The sequence below is a fragment of the Bos grunniens genome, chromosome 28, assembly GCF_055505025.1.
Source record: "Bos grunniens cultivar Pamir isolate PY7600 chromosome 28, Bosgru_T2T1.0, whole genome shotgun sequence".
Classification (NCBI taxonomy): domain Eukaryota; kingdom Metazoa; phylum Chordata; class Mammalia; order Artiodactyla; family Bovidae; genus Bos; species Bos grunniens.
Window position 1 is genome coordinate 18,376,562 of NC_141192.1, and position 14,345 is coordinate 18,390,906.

A 14,345-nucleotide genomic window follows, 5' to 3' on the forward strand; every position below is an offset into this window, starting at 1 on the left:
AATTCCTGACCTGAGTCTCCCCCACGGAACATCCACTCGGAGTGTAAGGGTAAAGCTTCTGGCCTGCTCTGAGGACAACTCAGGTGTGGAGCTGGTGGCTCTGGGTCTGCAAGGTGGGCCCTGGCACTTGAGATGCAGCCCAGGGAGGAGCCTCCCATTCTCTCCTCACCTAGGAACACACGCTATCCTCCAGGGCGACCCCCTCAGCCATCATGGGCCCTGGGACTGGCCTCATGCCCCATAAACCCAGAACTTTCAGGGCACTCTTGTTTACCTGAGGTTGCTGAATTAATCCTCAGCCATTGTTCTCTTCCCTGAAGGAAAACTAGCTACAGGGGGTGTAGGGACCAAGCGTCCAGCAGTGTCTGCACACAGTTGGCGCTCTGGAGGAAACTGCCGGCTGGTGGACAACCGCACATCTCCAGAGGTCCCACTTGTGGAAACACAGGGAGGGCAGGGGCCTCTGGCATGTGTGCAAGGTCAGGCCTGCACCCTGAATGCTGTGCCTGCCGGCCTCCCCGACCCGGGCCGTACCTGCCATGATGTTCTCCACCACAGATACAAAGTAGGCAGGCTTGCTGAAGGTGGGGGGGTTGTCGTTCTCATCCTGGAAAGAAAACGGACAGGCTTCAGGAACCAGGAGGCAGTCTGGATCGGTCACTGCAGGGAGGCTGGACACGGCTGGCACCAAGGAGCTCTGCTGACCTCAGCGTGTCACGGAGCCAGGTGGGGTGTCACAAGACAATCAGGTGACCCTCCAGCTGGGCTCCAGTTCACAGTGGCAGGACAGGCCCTGGAGAAACGTGTGGGAGTTGAGAATGGATGGTGATGGCCAGAGTGATGGAGAATGAGGCGCCAGTTGGGACTGCCCGTAACTCCCAGTTCACCTGGCTCCAGCCCCACACTTGGGCCTTCCCATCCAGCTCCACCAAGATGCTAGTAGAAGGTTCCAGGAACTCTCCTATCAATGTTCGCCCTCTTAGAAATAAAGGGAGAGAGGAGTATCTCAACCCAGAAGATACTGAAGTATGCAATGGCAGGCAGGGGGCTCCCAGAGCTGGAATTCCAGACCCTTCTGCACACACGTAAGAACAGCAGCACCTCCACCTGCTTGAGCAAACCCGGTCCAGAACCCCCAGCTCCGGTTCTAGAGCAATCCCTCCTCAGGCCCAGCCTGCATGAGTGGCCAGAAGATGGTGCTAAGTCAATGGGTTGCCTCAGCAGTGCGGGGCCCAGGCTCCAGCCTCTGCCTCCTCCTGTTCCCACAGCTCCTCCACAATCGGGCAGACTTCCCTACCCTCAAAGACTCTGGTCCTCAGTGCTCATCAACCACCTTTGCAATCACCCAGTGAGAGTTCCTCCCCGTTTCTTCTTGGAGGAAGCCTCGCTGGCCCACATGGCTCGGTGCCTTCTCCCCCTCCCCAAGAGCCCAGTGTGGGGCTCAGGGGGCAGATGGGTGGTAGCCCCCTGGGGAGGCTGTAGGCTTCGGCCCTCAGTGATGCAGACTCCCAGGGGCCCACTTCTCCCCTGGACTGGGAGCCCTCTCGGGGAGAGGCTCCTGTACTGAGTCACTCTGCTGGAGTCACTCACTTCTGGCTGAGCAAACAGGAAGGAGGAGGTGGCCTGGACACAACATTAGGAATCAACTATTTGATAAGACAAATTTAAAAAATAAATTAGAAAGGAAGGAGACAGCCTGATATGTGGCTGTCCACCCCTTGGGACTTCAGAGGCTCCCATCGTGCTGGGACTGTGGTGCCCAGAGTGTAGTGCTCTTGTTCCCCAATCTGGCCCCTGGCTCTGGACCATACACCAGTTCCCGCTGACCTGTCCCTCTCCCCAGCCTCAGAGAACTGGCAGTGAGAGGCCCCACCTGATGTCTGATGCCCAGCAGCACACCTGGTCATCCCTGGTGTGGGCACGTGTGCCCCATATACGTACATATTTAAGCCTTTTGCTTGGCTGCACAGAACGGCGCGGAGAATGTCAGTGACAGAGCATGAGGCAGAAACTTATTAGCGCTGATATTTCCCCGGATCCTGGCGCTATATTCACTATTAGTTCTAATTCAGCGGCTCCCTCTACAAAAGCTTATTGTCCCCTAATGGGAAATCTACAAACCGAGTTTGACTTCTTCATTAAAAACCAACAAGCAGTGGATGAAAAGGAATCACCTGGCCCCCACGCCCGCCCCCTCCTTGCACAGCCCTGTCGCCTTGATCTGCCTCTCCCCACCCCCACCCTGAGCAGTAAATGCTGCCATCAACTCCTTCATCTCTGCTGGGGCTTTTTTTTGTTTTTTTTCCCTTTTCTGTTGAGAGAAAATCCCTTTGGAAGAGGGAGGAAGCAGCTCAGCCAAGTGACAGCTACTTAAAAATCACCCACATGAAAAACCAACCCGGAGGCGGTGACCTTTTCAAGTGTGGTCCTTAGACACAAGTGACTGCACTGTCCCAAAGCTCTGCTCAAGAGACGATGCTCACTCACAGTCAAGGTGGTACCTGCCTTTGTTATCAGATCTGCCCTGCTGCCACAGGCCAGGGCAGACCCAGAAGGGAAGTACAGGGTCCCTGCTGACCTGCATGATGGTTGTGAGGAAATCTGAAAATAGCACCCCTTCTGCTGGACTGAGGTGGCTCCAGGCCAGGGCACGTGTTGGCTTGCTGAGAGGACAGCAGCCAGGTAGACTCCTGCCCTCACTTGCCTCTGGACATGGAGACCCCCGCTCCCTCGTATCAGGGAGGGAGATGGAGGCTGCTGGTCACTCTTCTATTCACAGTAGATAAAAGGTCAGTTCTGACTCTGGGCCATTCACTTCCTGTTCCAGCTCCATGTGAAGGGTTGAGGCAAAAAGAGAGAGAGGCCCTCCCCAGGTCCTTTCTTAGCGAACCACAGGTTGGGAAGCGGGCTGGGATTTGGGGCAGTCCCTGGGATTCAAGATCCCATGAGGGCAGATTTTTGAAGGCCTCACTACTCAGAGTGGTTCCCTGGCCAGAAGGATCAGCGTCTCATGGGAGCATGTAGAAATGCAGAGCCTCAGCCCTTCCCCAGATGTGCTAAGTGAGAATTTGCATTTTACGAAGACGCCTGGGGAATCCACATGAACTCTGAGGCACACTAGTCTCAGTCACATGAAGACTGGGATGTCCAAGCCTCCAAACCTAGGAGTGTGGTGGGTTGAACGTGAGCCCAGGAGTCAGACTGGTCAGAGTTCAAATCTTGGCTAACTAGGACTGGAGGTAAATTCAAATGCCACTTACCGGCCAGAAAGCGAGGAAGGCACTGGTGACCCTGCACCAGCTATGCTCCCTCCCTGAGCCTCAGCTGCCTCGTCTGCAGAATGGGATCGAGAGAGCCTATGTAACGTGAAAGCCGCTGGCACAGCACGAGGCTCCAGAAGTTTGAATTTCCACTTGGTCAATGCTACGTGCCCATACCTGGGTAGCATGGAACACCTCAACTTATTTCCCTAAACCTCCCCTACTCTCACCCTATTTCACATCCGTTTCCAAAAAGTCTAGAGCAGGTCCTTCTCTGTCCAGCTGAATTCCCTGGAACTCCCTGTGCATTAGAGAGCCTGAAGTATGGATGCTGCCACTGGAACACGTCTGTCTTACCAGCAGTAAGATGGCCCATGTTACTGGAGCCAAGTACCACCCACAGGATCAAGCTTAATCTTCATGACAGTACCATGAGAATCCCCTCTTTAGATGAGGAAACTGAGGTTCAGAGAGGAAAAGAATCCCAGGTCACATGGCTAGACGGTGGCAGAGCTGAGTGTCAAAGCCATACGCCTCCCAAGCCATGCTCCTCTCTCTCTTCAGTGTCCCTTTGTGGAGGAGCAGGATTCATAGTCACCTTCATATCCCTCCCCAGTCTCTACTGCACAGCACACACGGGAAGAATTCATTGCTTGCCTGAGCAGAGCAGGATTCTGGTTGAAAGTGGTGGTGGTGGTGAGGGGACTGGTCAGGGTTACGAGTGTGGCCAAGATTAAGGGGACACTGGGGGCTGTGGTCAGGGTCAGGGCCATGCAGGCAAGAATACCAGGATGTGGTCAGGGCTGGTAGCAAGCGTACTGTGCTTCTCCGCTCTTAGCCTTGGGTTTCAGGTGGGTGGTCTCAGGTTAAAGGCAGGCATGCTTTTGGGTTTTTGAGGATCTCCTTCTGGCCTCCCCGTGGAGCCTGAAGTGTCAGATGAGGGTCCTAGACTCTGCCCTTCCATTTCCTGGACCTGGTTCTATAGAGCCTCTCTGTCCCCTGTTCCCCCTAAATGTTGCTCCCACATGCCCAGATGCAAGGTTCCTCCAGGCATCACCCTAGACTTTTCCATCACTGCCCACTCCAACATATTCTGTAAGCAAGTGGGGTCCCCTACCCAGGGCTGGCCCTGGAGGCTCAGTCTTGGGTTGAGAGGATGAGGCTCGATAAAGGCAGGTGTGAGGCAACACCAGGGGATGTTGGCAAAGCCGGCTGGGATAGGAAAGTCATCCGGCAACCTGCTCTGGGAAAGTTTCTGCTGCTGCTACTGCTGCTGCTGCTAAGGCGCTTCAGTCATGCCCGACTCTGTGCGACCCCAAAGACGGCAGCCCACCAGGCTCCCCCGTCCCTGGGATTCTCCAGGCAAGAACACTGGAGTGGGTGCCTTTGTCAAATCACAGCGAATCTCCTAACGTGACAATCTGATCAAATCCTCCCGGAGCCGGTAATGCACTAACTCTTCCATCAGCACGTGTTCACCGTCTCCACAGGCAGTAGCCTTTAATGGGATGGAGGTGGGTGTCTGGGCCGGGGGGCAGGAAGGCCCACTGGCCTGGTGTCAGACCATGATCTGCATCCCTGGGATTGCTGTGGGAGCTGTGTGGGGCCAACGAACCAGTGTGGAGATGGATTCAGTGACTGATAATTTCAGACACGGAAAGCACTAAGGTGTGCTTGATATTCGTGTCAGACAAGCTGTGGTTTGGTTTCAGGCCCCTTTAGATCTTCAGAGGAATGGAAAAAGGAAGTGAAGAAGAAAGAGGGGCCCAGAGAGAGATAGAAGAGAGAAGATGACCTTCCAGGAATTCCCTTGAACTTCACGGAATGTGGCTATAAATGAAGGAACACAGGACATTACCTCCCTGCATGAGCCCCAGCTCCTGCTCCACCCCAGAGGGAGTCCCGAGGCTCCGAAATGAAATTAGAGCAGGACTATCAGGCTATCCTTGGGTCCCAGTGCCCCGTGCCTTCCCTGGCCAAGCGAGGAGGCAGTTTGCTAGGGGACAGCCTTTGGGACAGTCTGAGTAATGCTCTGAGCTGTGGGGACAGCCAAGGATGTGGGGACACAGGGTTTTAGCAGGGCTCCAACACTCTGGGAGCACAGTCACCACCTCAGTTCCCAAAATAGCAAGGCCAGTGCACCCCTGGGTACTTACAAACACCTCAATGGTGACAGAGACAGTGCTGTTCAGAGGAGGGTTGCCAGCGTCCTTCGCCATGACGGTCAGATAAATCAGCCCATTGGGTATCTGTTCATAATCCAGGGGGCGGCTCACGCTGATTACTGAAATGACAGGACAGGCCCCAGGCCCTCTGTAAGCAGACTTTACATGCCCATCTGGCCAGGGCTCCCCTTTGGACAGACAGGGTGTGGCTGGCTTGGCCTGGTTTTTCCCTTCTGCCTGTGAACTCCCAGAGCCTCATGGACTTGACTGAGGTTTACTGACTACTTGATCTGTGCCAGGCCCACTCTTGAGTCCAGCAGCTGGCAACTATTTTGGTGGTAAGGTAAGCCCCACTTTACAGATGAGGAAAGCAGGCTCAGAGAGGTTCAGTGTCTTCCCCAGAGACACACTGCACATGCCTGGACTCTCACTTTTCCTTTCATGCTAAGTCATTGATTTTCAGTTTTGGGAAGGAAGACGTACTGGCTTGGGAGTGGGGGCATAGGCAGTCTGCAAAGGCATTACCCACAGTATTAAACTGCCACTTTCTATTTGGGAAACAAACACAATTACCACTTTAGTAATATAAAGCCCAAGGGTGGTTCTTCTTGCTGAGAAGGTGGTGAGGTGTGAGGGTGGCAGAGGTGTGGGACTGCTCAGCTTTTAAAAGCGGGCACAGATCTTACAGAGGCCCTTAGGCTGTAGTATCCTGAGCCAGGATGCAGCCTCTGCAGGTCCATGTCTCTGACACAACTGTGGGGTAGGAGGAGGAGTGAGTCCCACACTCAGAGAAACCCAGTGCCCATCTGCTCTGTCTTGGGGACACTGAGCTCATCTTCCAGCATTAGGGAAGCTTTGCGGAGGAGAGGACATCCAAATGATCTTAAAGCTAGCCAGAGGTAAAAGGGAAGCAGGGCAAAGGGGTCGGGAGGAAGGGCTTTCCCAGTGGAAGGAGCAGACTCTGCAAATCACAGAAGTGGCCTCGTCAGGTGCGAGTGCAAGTGGTTCTCAGCAGCTGGACTCTGGTGGGGAGGCAGGTGCTGAAAGGCAGCCAAGAGCCCGATCACAAGGGCCTGCCCGGACAGTTTTGCTGTGTGACTTTGGCAAATCGCCCTCTGTCTCTGGGCCTCGGAAGAAAAACAAGTGGTCTCTTGGGATCTTGGAGCTTGAGGTTGTTGCTGCTATTTCCTTCCTGGGCTCCTGGGATCAGGACCCACAGTGGGGCAGGTAGGGCAAGTTCCAGAGTATGGCAGGGAAAGGGAAAGGCCACTTCCAGGAAGGGCTGGGCAGTAGCCACAGCATACCCAAATGATGGGGAAGCTTGGCTAATAAGCCTCCCCCAACCCCCCCCCCCCCCCCCCCCCCCCCCCGCCCACACCACAGATCTGCCCAGACACCTTTTCTTAACAAAGACCTCACACACGGTGGTAACTTGAGAAGCCCAGCTGGCCACAAAACTAAGATTCAAAGATCTGACTGATCAGAGACACAGATCTTGAGCCTATGAAAAGGTGACCCCACACCACATGCTGCTCCAGCCGACAGGAGCTGTGGGGCAGCTCCCCAAGTGGCCCAGGGTGTCTGGGAGGCAGAAGGGCCCCCTCCTGAGACAGGTGTGAAGTGCAGCCCTGTTCCCACCTGTCGACCCTCCTCCCCAGCCGGGCCCTCACTCCCGCACGTACCACCATAGCCTTCATACACACTGATGTCGAAGTAGCTGCCGAAGGCAGAGGCATTGACGATGCTGTAGGTGATCTGGTTGTTGGGAGGCGAGTCTTCATCCGTTGCCTGGAAGGAAGACGGTGAACAGAGCCCATGAGCTTTCAGTGATGCTGGGGCCAGAAGAGGGTGGAAGGAAAGAAGGGCTGGACTCTCTCTGAGCACCCTTCTCTGGGTGATCCAGGCTCTCCCTGTCCCCGAGTTGAAGGCTACCCTCTGGCTCCCAGCAGACACTCATGATGTAGGGGTGTGGAGGTATTCTGGAGAACCTAGAGGGCAGGCTGAAGGCCTAGAGGGAACAGAGGAAGTCTAGGCCTTATCCAGAGGATGAAAAGAGTCTCCACCACACCTGGCATGACCATCACCTAGACCCCTAGTCCCAGCTGGACCTTCCTATGTATGGAGGCCTTCCCTGACCACTGGACTGGGTTAGGTCCTGTGCTGGACACCCCATTCGTCTCCTTCCTGATTATAGCCTGTCTACTTTCTGCCTTCCTTGTTCAGACTGTCAGCTCCATGTGAGAAGGAACTTCATTTCTTGACTGCAACTGATACTTAGAGTTCAGCCCAGTGTTTGGCACCCAGCAGATGTCTAATAAATGCAGGTTGAGATGGATGGATGCAAGGAGAGAAGATACTTGGAATGGGGTCAGGTATCCTCCTCCTTCTTGACCGTCTCTGGTGTGGCTGCATTAATTAGCTCTTCCCAAATGTCTCTGACCCTAGGAGCCTCCAGGGGCCTCCCTCCGGTCTGTGTGTAAGAGGAGCTGGGCAGGGAGGTGGGCAGGGTCCACTGCGGAGCCATGGCCATACTGGGTGGGCACGTGGTTGTGCCTTCTGTGTGTCTCCCATGCCCACCTCTTCCACCTTGCCCTTATCCCTGCCTCCTTCAGAAGTAAGTTCTTATTGGAGGCTCTGGGTCCTGTCACTCTGGGTTGGCAGAGTGTGGAAGGGGCATGAGATGTTAAGAAGTTTCTGATTATAGGTCACCCGTGTATGGTGGAGAGACTCACTGCAGGAGGAGGCTTGAAGCATGGAGCCCCAAGTTCTGGTCCTGGCTCTCTACTAATTCATTGGGCCTGCCTCTCCCTTCCTATTTCCCCTTCCGTGAACTGGGTTGTGTCCATGGTCTCTGGCTCCTTCCAGCCGCAGCGGTACCTGACTGTAGGCTATCACTAAAGGGTTTGGATGGGGGGCTTTACACAAAGAACTGCTTGGCACTCACCAAGGGAGGTGCAGGGTGGTGACTGGAGACCTAAAGTCTAAGCCAAAGCAGACACTAGCCTTACCCAGTAACCAGGGATGCAAAGTGATGCTCAGAGGTGGGCCTGACACAGATGGAGAATGTAACCCCTGATCTGAGCAGAATCCTTCGTGGGTGGGTGTCAGCACTTCTTGCAGTGGCTCTACAAAGGGGTAGTCAAGGAGACGGCAGAGAGAGAGAAGGACAAGGGAAACAGACAGATCAAATGGCACCCTGGTATCTTACCCGGAGTCGCACCAGCTGTGTGACGGAAGGCTCGTTCTCTCTCAGGGCACCCACATAGGCATCCTTCTGGAAGGTGGGCACGTTGTCATTGACATCCAACACATTGATCCTGACCCGGCCTGTGGTCTCCTCACCGCCCCCGTCCCGGGCAATGACCGTCAAGGTGAAGCGCTGGATGAGCTCGTAGTCCAGTCTGGCAATCAGCACGATGAGTCCTGTGTCCTTGTCCAGAGAGAACCTGTGTCAGGCCGGGAGGAGGAAGGGAAAGGACACCCTGGTTTAAAGCAGTTTGTGGATAAGGGCCTGCGTTTACCAGCCTGTCCTTGCCCAAGGTGATTAACAGAGAGACATTAACAAAGTCTGAAATTTGCCTTGTCATTTTCCCTAAATAAGAAGAGCAGCTATGTTTAACAGGAGGTGGTGGGCAGGGATCAGGACCACATGAGAGATGAATGATGGTCAGGTACTGAAAAGGCAGGAGTATGTTGATTTAATCAATGAGGAAACTTGGGCAGAATTATGCTCCTCTTGCTGTGGACAAGAGTTTCTGCCTACTGGAGATATTTAGATGTTAAGGAACTGCAGTGGTCAGAAATTCTTAAAACTGATACCACAGAAGTACAAAAGATTATTAGTGACTACTAAGAAAAATCACGGAGAAGGCAATGGCACCCCACTTCAGTACTCTTGCCTGGAAAATCCCATGGGCAGAGGAGCCTGGTAGGCTGCAGTCCATGGGGTCGCAAAGAGTCGGACACGACTGAGTGACTTCCCTTTCACTTTTCACTTTCATGCACTGGAGAAGGAAATGGCAACCCACTCCAGTGTTCTTGCCTGGAGAATCCCAGGGATGGAGGAGCCTGGTGGGCTGCCATCTATGGGGTCGCAGAGTCAGACACGACTGAAGTGACTTAGCAGCAGCAGCAAAAAAAATCATATGCCAACAAACCAAACAATCTAGAAGAAATGGATAAATTCCTAGAAACACACAGACTATCAAGATTAAATCATGAAGAAATAGAAAGTCTGAACACACTGGTTACTGATAAGGAGATAAACCCAATAGTCAAGAATATCTCCCAAACAAAAGTCCAAGACCAGGTGGATTCACTAGTGAACTCCATCAAAAATTTGAAGAACAATCAATTCCAATCCTTCTCAAACTCTCTCCCAAGAGAGAAGAGTAAGGAATACTTCCAAACTCATTTTATGAGTCCAGCTTTACCCTGACACCAAAACCAGATAAGGACAAGACAAGAAAATGACAGGCCACTATCCCGATGAACAAAGACGCAAAAACCTCAGAAAACATTACAGATCAAACCCAACAGAACGTTAAGAGGACCATACACCACGATCAAGTGGGATTTATTCCAGGGATGCAAAGATGGGTCAGCATCTGCAAATCAACGTGACGTGTGACACTAACACAGAGAAAGATTGTATCATATGATCATCTCACTAAACACAGAGTAAGGGCTTCCCTGGTGGCCTAGTGGTTAACAATCCACCTGTCAATGTAGGAGACGTAGGTCCAATCCCTGCTCTGGGAATATCCCACATGCTGTGTAGCAACTGAGCCCATGTGCCACAACTACCAAGCCAGTGCTTTAGAGGCAGTGAAGCACAACTACTGAGCCCACACTCTGTAACTACTGCAGCCTGTGCCCCTAGAGCCCACGCTCTGCAACAAGAGAAGCCACTGCAACAAGAAGCCCACACACCACAATGAAGAGCAGCTCCTGCTCACAACGAGAGAAAGCCTGTGTGCAGCAATGAAGACCCAGACTAGCTGAAAATAATGAATAAACCATCTTAAAAAACACAGAATAAGCATGTGGCAAAATCTGGTATACATTTATGATAACAACTGTCAACAAAATGGATATAGAGGAAAAGTACCTCAAGATAATAAAAGCCATATGTGACAAGCTCACAGTGAACATTATACTCAATGCTGAAAATCTGAAAGTTTTTTCTCTAAGATCAGGGACAAGATAATGATGCCCATTCTTGTCACTTTCATTCAACATAGTACTAGAAGTCCTAGCTACAACAATTAAGCAAGAAAAAAGAGGGCATTCAAATCAGAAGAGAAGTAAAACTTTCACTATTGACAGATGACATCATGTTATATGTAGAAAACCCAAATCACTCCACCAAAAAAAAAAAAAAAGGTTAAAATCAAAGGAATGTGGTAAAGCTGCAGGATACAAAATCAATATACAAAAGTCTGTTCTGTTTCTTTATACTAATAATGAACTATCAGGAAGAAAAATTAGGAAAAAAGTCCCGCTTACAATTGCACACACATACACACACAAAAAAACCACAGTAAAATACTACCTAGGAATAAATTTAACCAAAGAGGTGAAAACCTATACACTGAAAAATATGACATTGATGAGAGACTAAAAAAGACAAATAAAAAGATATTCCATGCTCATGGATTGAAAGAATTAATATGGCTAAGATGTCCATACTACTTAAAGCAATCTGCAGATTCAACGCAATCTCTATCAAAATTCCAATGGCACTTTCCACAGAAATGGAACAATAATCCTAAAGTTTGTGTGGAACCATAACAGAACCCCAGAGCCAACCTAATCTTGAGAAAATAAAACAAAGCTAGAGCTATCACACTCCCTGATTTCAAACTATATTACAAAGTTACAGGAACCAAAACAGTATGGTATTGGCATAAAAGCAGACACACAGATCAGACAGACTCTGGTCTGAAGAGCTGGGTGGAGGCTTCTGTCTGAGGTACCCTATACATAGCAAGTGAAGCTAGATGAAGCACAAGGGAAAAAAAAGTTCTTTTTGGAAGATATGATGATGGAGTAGAAGGATGTGACCTTACCTCTTCTTACAAAAACACTAAAATCACAATTAACTGATGAACAACCATCAACAACAAGAATCTGGAACCTATCAAAAAGTATATCCTAGATCCAAACACAAAGAAGTCACGACAAGATAGTAGGAGGGATGCACTGTGATAAAATCACATCCTATGCCTGCTGGGTGGGTGACCCACTGGAAAACAATTATATCATAGCAGTTCTCCCCTAGGAGTGAACGTTCTGAGCCCCGTGTCAGGCTCTCCAGCCTAGGAGCTTGGTGATGGGAAGAGAGGCCCCAGAGAATTTGGTTTTGAAGGCCAGCAGGGTTTGACTGCAGAAATCCAAAGGACTGGGGGAAACAGAAACTCCACTCATGAAGTATGTCCACCAGGACCCAGGAAAAGAGTAGTGCTCACAGAAGAGCCTGGGCCACAACTGCCCGCTGGTACTGGAGGGCCTACTGTGAAGGTGGAGCGACTATGGCTTAACTCATGGACAAAGACACTGGAGGCAGCAGTTCCGGGGAGCACTCACTGGGAGCCCTCTTGGAGGCAGCCATTTTCTCATTAAGGCCTGGCCCCAACAAAAGCCTGCAGGCTCCAGGGCTGGGACACCCCAAACCAAACAGGCAACAGTGTGGGGACACAGCCCCGCCTGTTAGCATACAGGCTGCCGGAAGTCTTCTTGACTCTCAGCAGTGTTAAAGAAGCGTGCAGCTATTATCTGTTTAAATATTTTCTCAGGTCCCGCACAGCTGCTCACTAAACACACCCCCTGACACGTCTCTGTCCACCAGAAGGACAAGATCCAGCCCCACCTGCCAGTAGGCAGGAACCACTTGCTCCCGTCAGAGAGTCTGCACAAGCCTCTCAGCCAGCCTCGTTCAACGGGAGGGCAGAAAGCAGAAGAACTACAACCCTGCACTCTGTAGAATAGAAACCACAATCACAGAAAGTTAGACAAAACGAGCCAGCAGAAGAATGTGTCCCAGATGAAGGTAACAGATAAAATCCTAGAACAACTACTAAGTAAACAGGAGATAGGCAATCTACCCAAAAAAGAACTCAGAGTAATGATAGCAAAGATGTTCCTAGCTCTCAGGAAAATAATGGAGCCACAAATCAAGAAGACATAGGAAATATTTAACAAAGACCTAGGAGAACTAAAGAACGAAAAAGAGATGAACAATAAAATATTTGAAATGAAAAACACACTAGAAGGGATCAATGGCAGAACATATGAGGCAGAATGCAGATAATATGGAAGACAGAATGGCAGGAATCACTGCCACAGAATAGAAGAAAGGAAAAAGACGAAAAAGAAATTAAGACAGTCTAAGAGACCTCTGGGACAACATTAAATGCATCAACATTTGCATGATAGGGGTCCCAGAGGAGAAGAGAGAGAGAGAAAGGACCTGAGAAATATTTGAAGAGACAGTAGCTGCAAGTTTCTTTAACATGGGGAAAGAAACAGGCACCCAAGTCTAGGAAGCACAAAGAGTTCCGAAGAAGGGCCCTTTGGGAGTCTTTAAACCCAAAGAGGAAGATGCTGAGACATATTAGTAATTAAATTGACAAAAAAAATATTTAAAGTAACAAGAGAAAAGCAACAAATAACATAAAAGGGACTCTCATGAGTTTATCAGCTGATTGCTCAGGAGCAATTCTACGGGCCAGGGGGGAGTGGCACAATACACTTAAAGTTGAAAGAGAAGCACCCACAACCAAGAATACTTTACCCAGCAAGGCTCTCCTTCAGATTTAAGGCAGAAACCAGAAGCTTCACAGACAAGTAAAAGCTCAGAGAATTCAGCACCAACATTTTACAACAAATTCTAAAGGAATTCTCCAGGCAGAAAAGGTCTAAACTAGAAACAAAAAATTCATGAATGTGAAAACTCACTGGTAAAGACAAATATACAGAAACAGGTAAGAAATCATCCACATACAAATATGGTATCAAAACTAAGCAAGTGTGAGAATGCAGGATATGGGAAAAATATTTGCAAACAATGTAACTGACAAGGGATTAATCTCCAACATCTATCAGGTTGGCCAAAAAAGTTTGTTTGGGTTTTTCCATAAGACCCATTCAATATCACAGTAATCCAAGTCTATGCCCCAACCAGTAATGCTGAAGAAGCTGAAGTTGAACAGTTCTATGAAGACCTACAACACCTTTTAGAACTAACACCCAAAAAAGATGTCCTTTTCATTAGAGGGGACTGGAATGCAAAAGTAGGAGGTCAAGAAACACCTGGAGTAACAGGCAAATTTGGCCTTGGTATACGGAATGAAGCAGGACAAAGACTAATAGAGTTTTGCCAAGAAAATGCACTGGTCATAGCAAACACCGTCTTCCAACAACACAAGAGAAGACTCTACACATGGACATCACCAGATGGTCAACACTGAAATCAGACTGATTATGTTCTTTGCAGCCAAAGATGGAGAAGCTCTATACAGTCAACAAAAACAAGACCGGGGGCTGACTGTGGCTCAGATCATGAACTCCTTATTACCAAATTCAGACTTAAATTGAAGAAAGTAGGGAAAATCACTATACCATTCAGATATGACCTAAATCAAATCCCTTATGATTATACAGTGGAAGTGAGAAATAGATTTAAGGGCCTAGATCTGATAGATAAGAGTGCCCAATGAACTATGGAATGAGGTTCATGACATTGTACAGGAGACAGGGATCAAGACCATCCCCATGGAAAAGAAATGCAGAAAAGCAAAATGGCTGTCTGGGGAGGCCTTACAAATAGCTGTGAAAAGAAAAGAAGCGAAAAGCAAAGGAGAAGAGGAAAAATATAAGCATCTGAATGCAGAGTTCCAAAGAATAACAAGAAGAGATA

At 49.9% G+C, this 14,345-nt stretch overlaps 1 protein-coding gene across 6 annotated transcripts in view; it reads right to left on the reverse strand.

Moving 5' to 3' along the window:
- CDH23 (cadherin related 23) overlaps positions 1–14,345 on the reverse strand; it is a 439,149-nt gene that overhangs the window by 127,278 nt on the left and 297,526 nt on the right. For all 6 annotated transcript variants that reach the window (XR_015156859.1, XM_086382172.1, XM_086382174.1 and 3 more), the window contains exons 15-18: positions 8,634–8,871; positions 7,108–7,213; positions 5,417–5,544; positions 535–607 (exon numbers count right to left, since the gene is read on the reverse strand). Coding sequence is in view for 5 of the 6 variants with exons in the window: in XM_086382172.1 (XP_086238298.1) it covers positions 535–607; positions 5,417–5,544; positions 7,108–7,213; positions 8,634–8,871 (545 nt within the window). In the remaining variant the exon portion in view is untranslated. The remainder of the gene's footprint in view (positions 1–534; positions 608–5,416; positions 5,545–7,107; positions 7,214–8,633; positions 8,872–14,345) is intronic.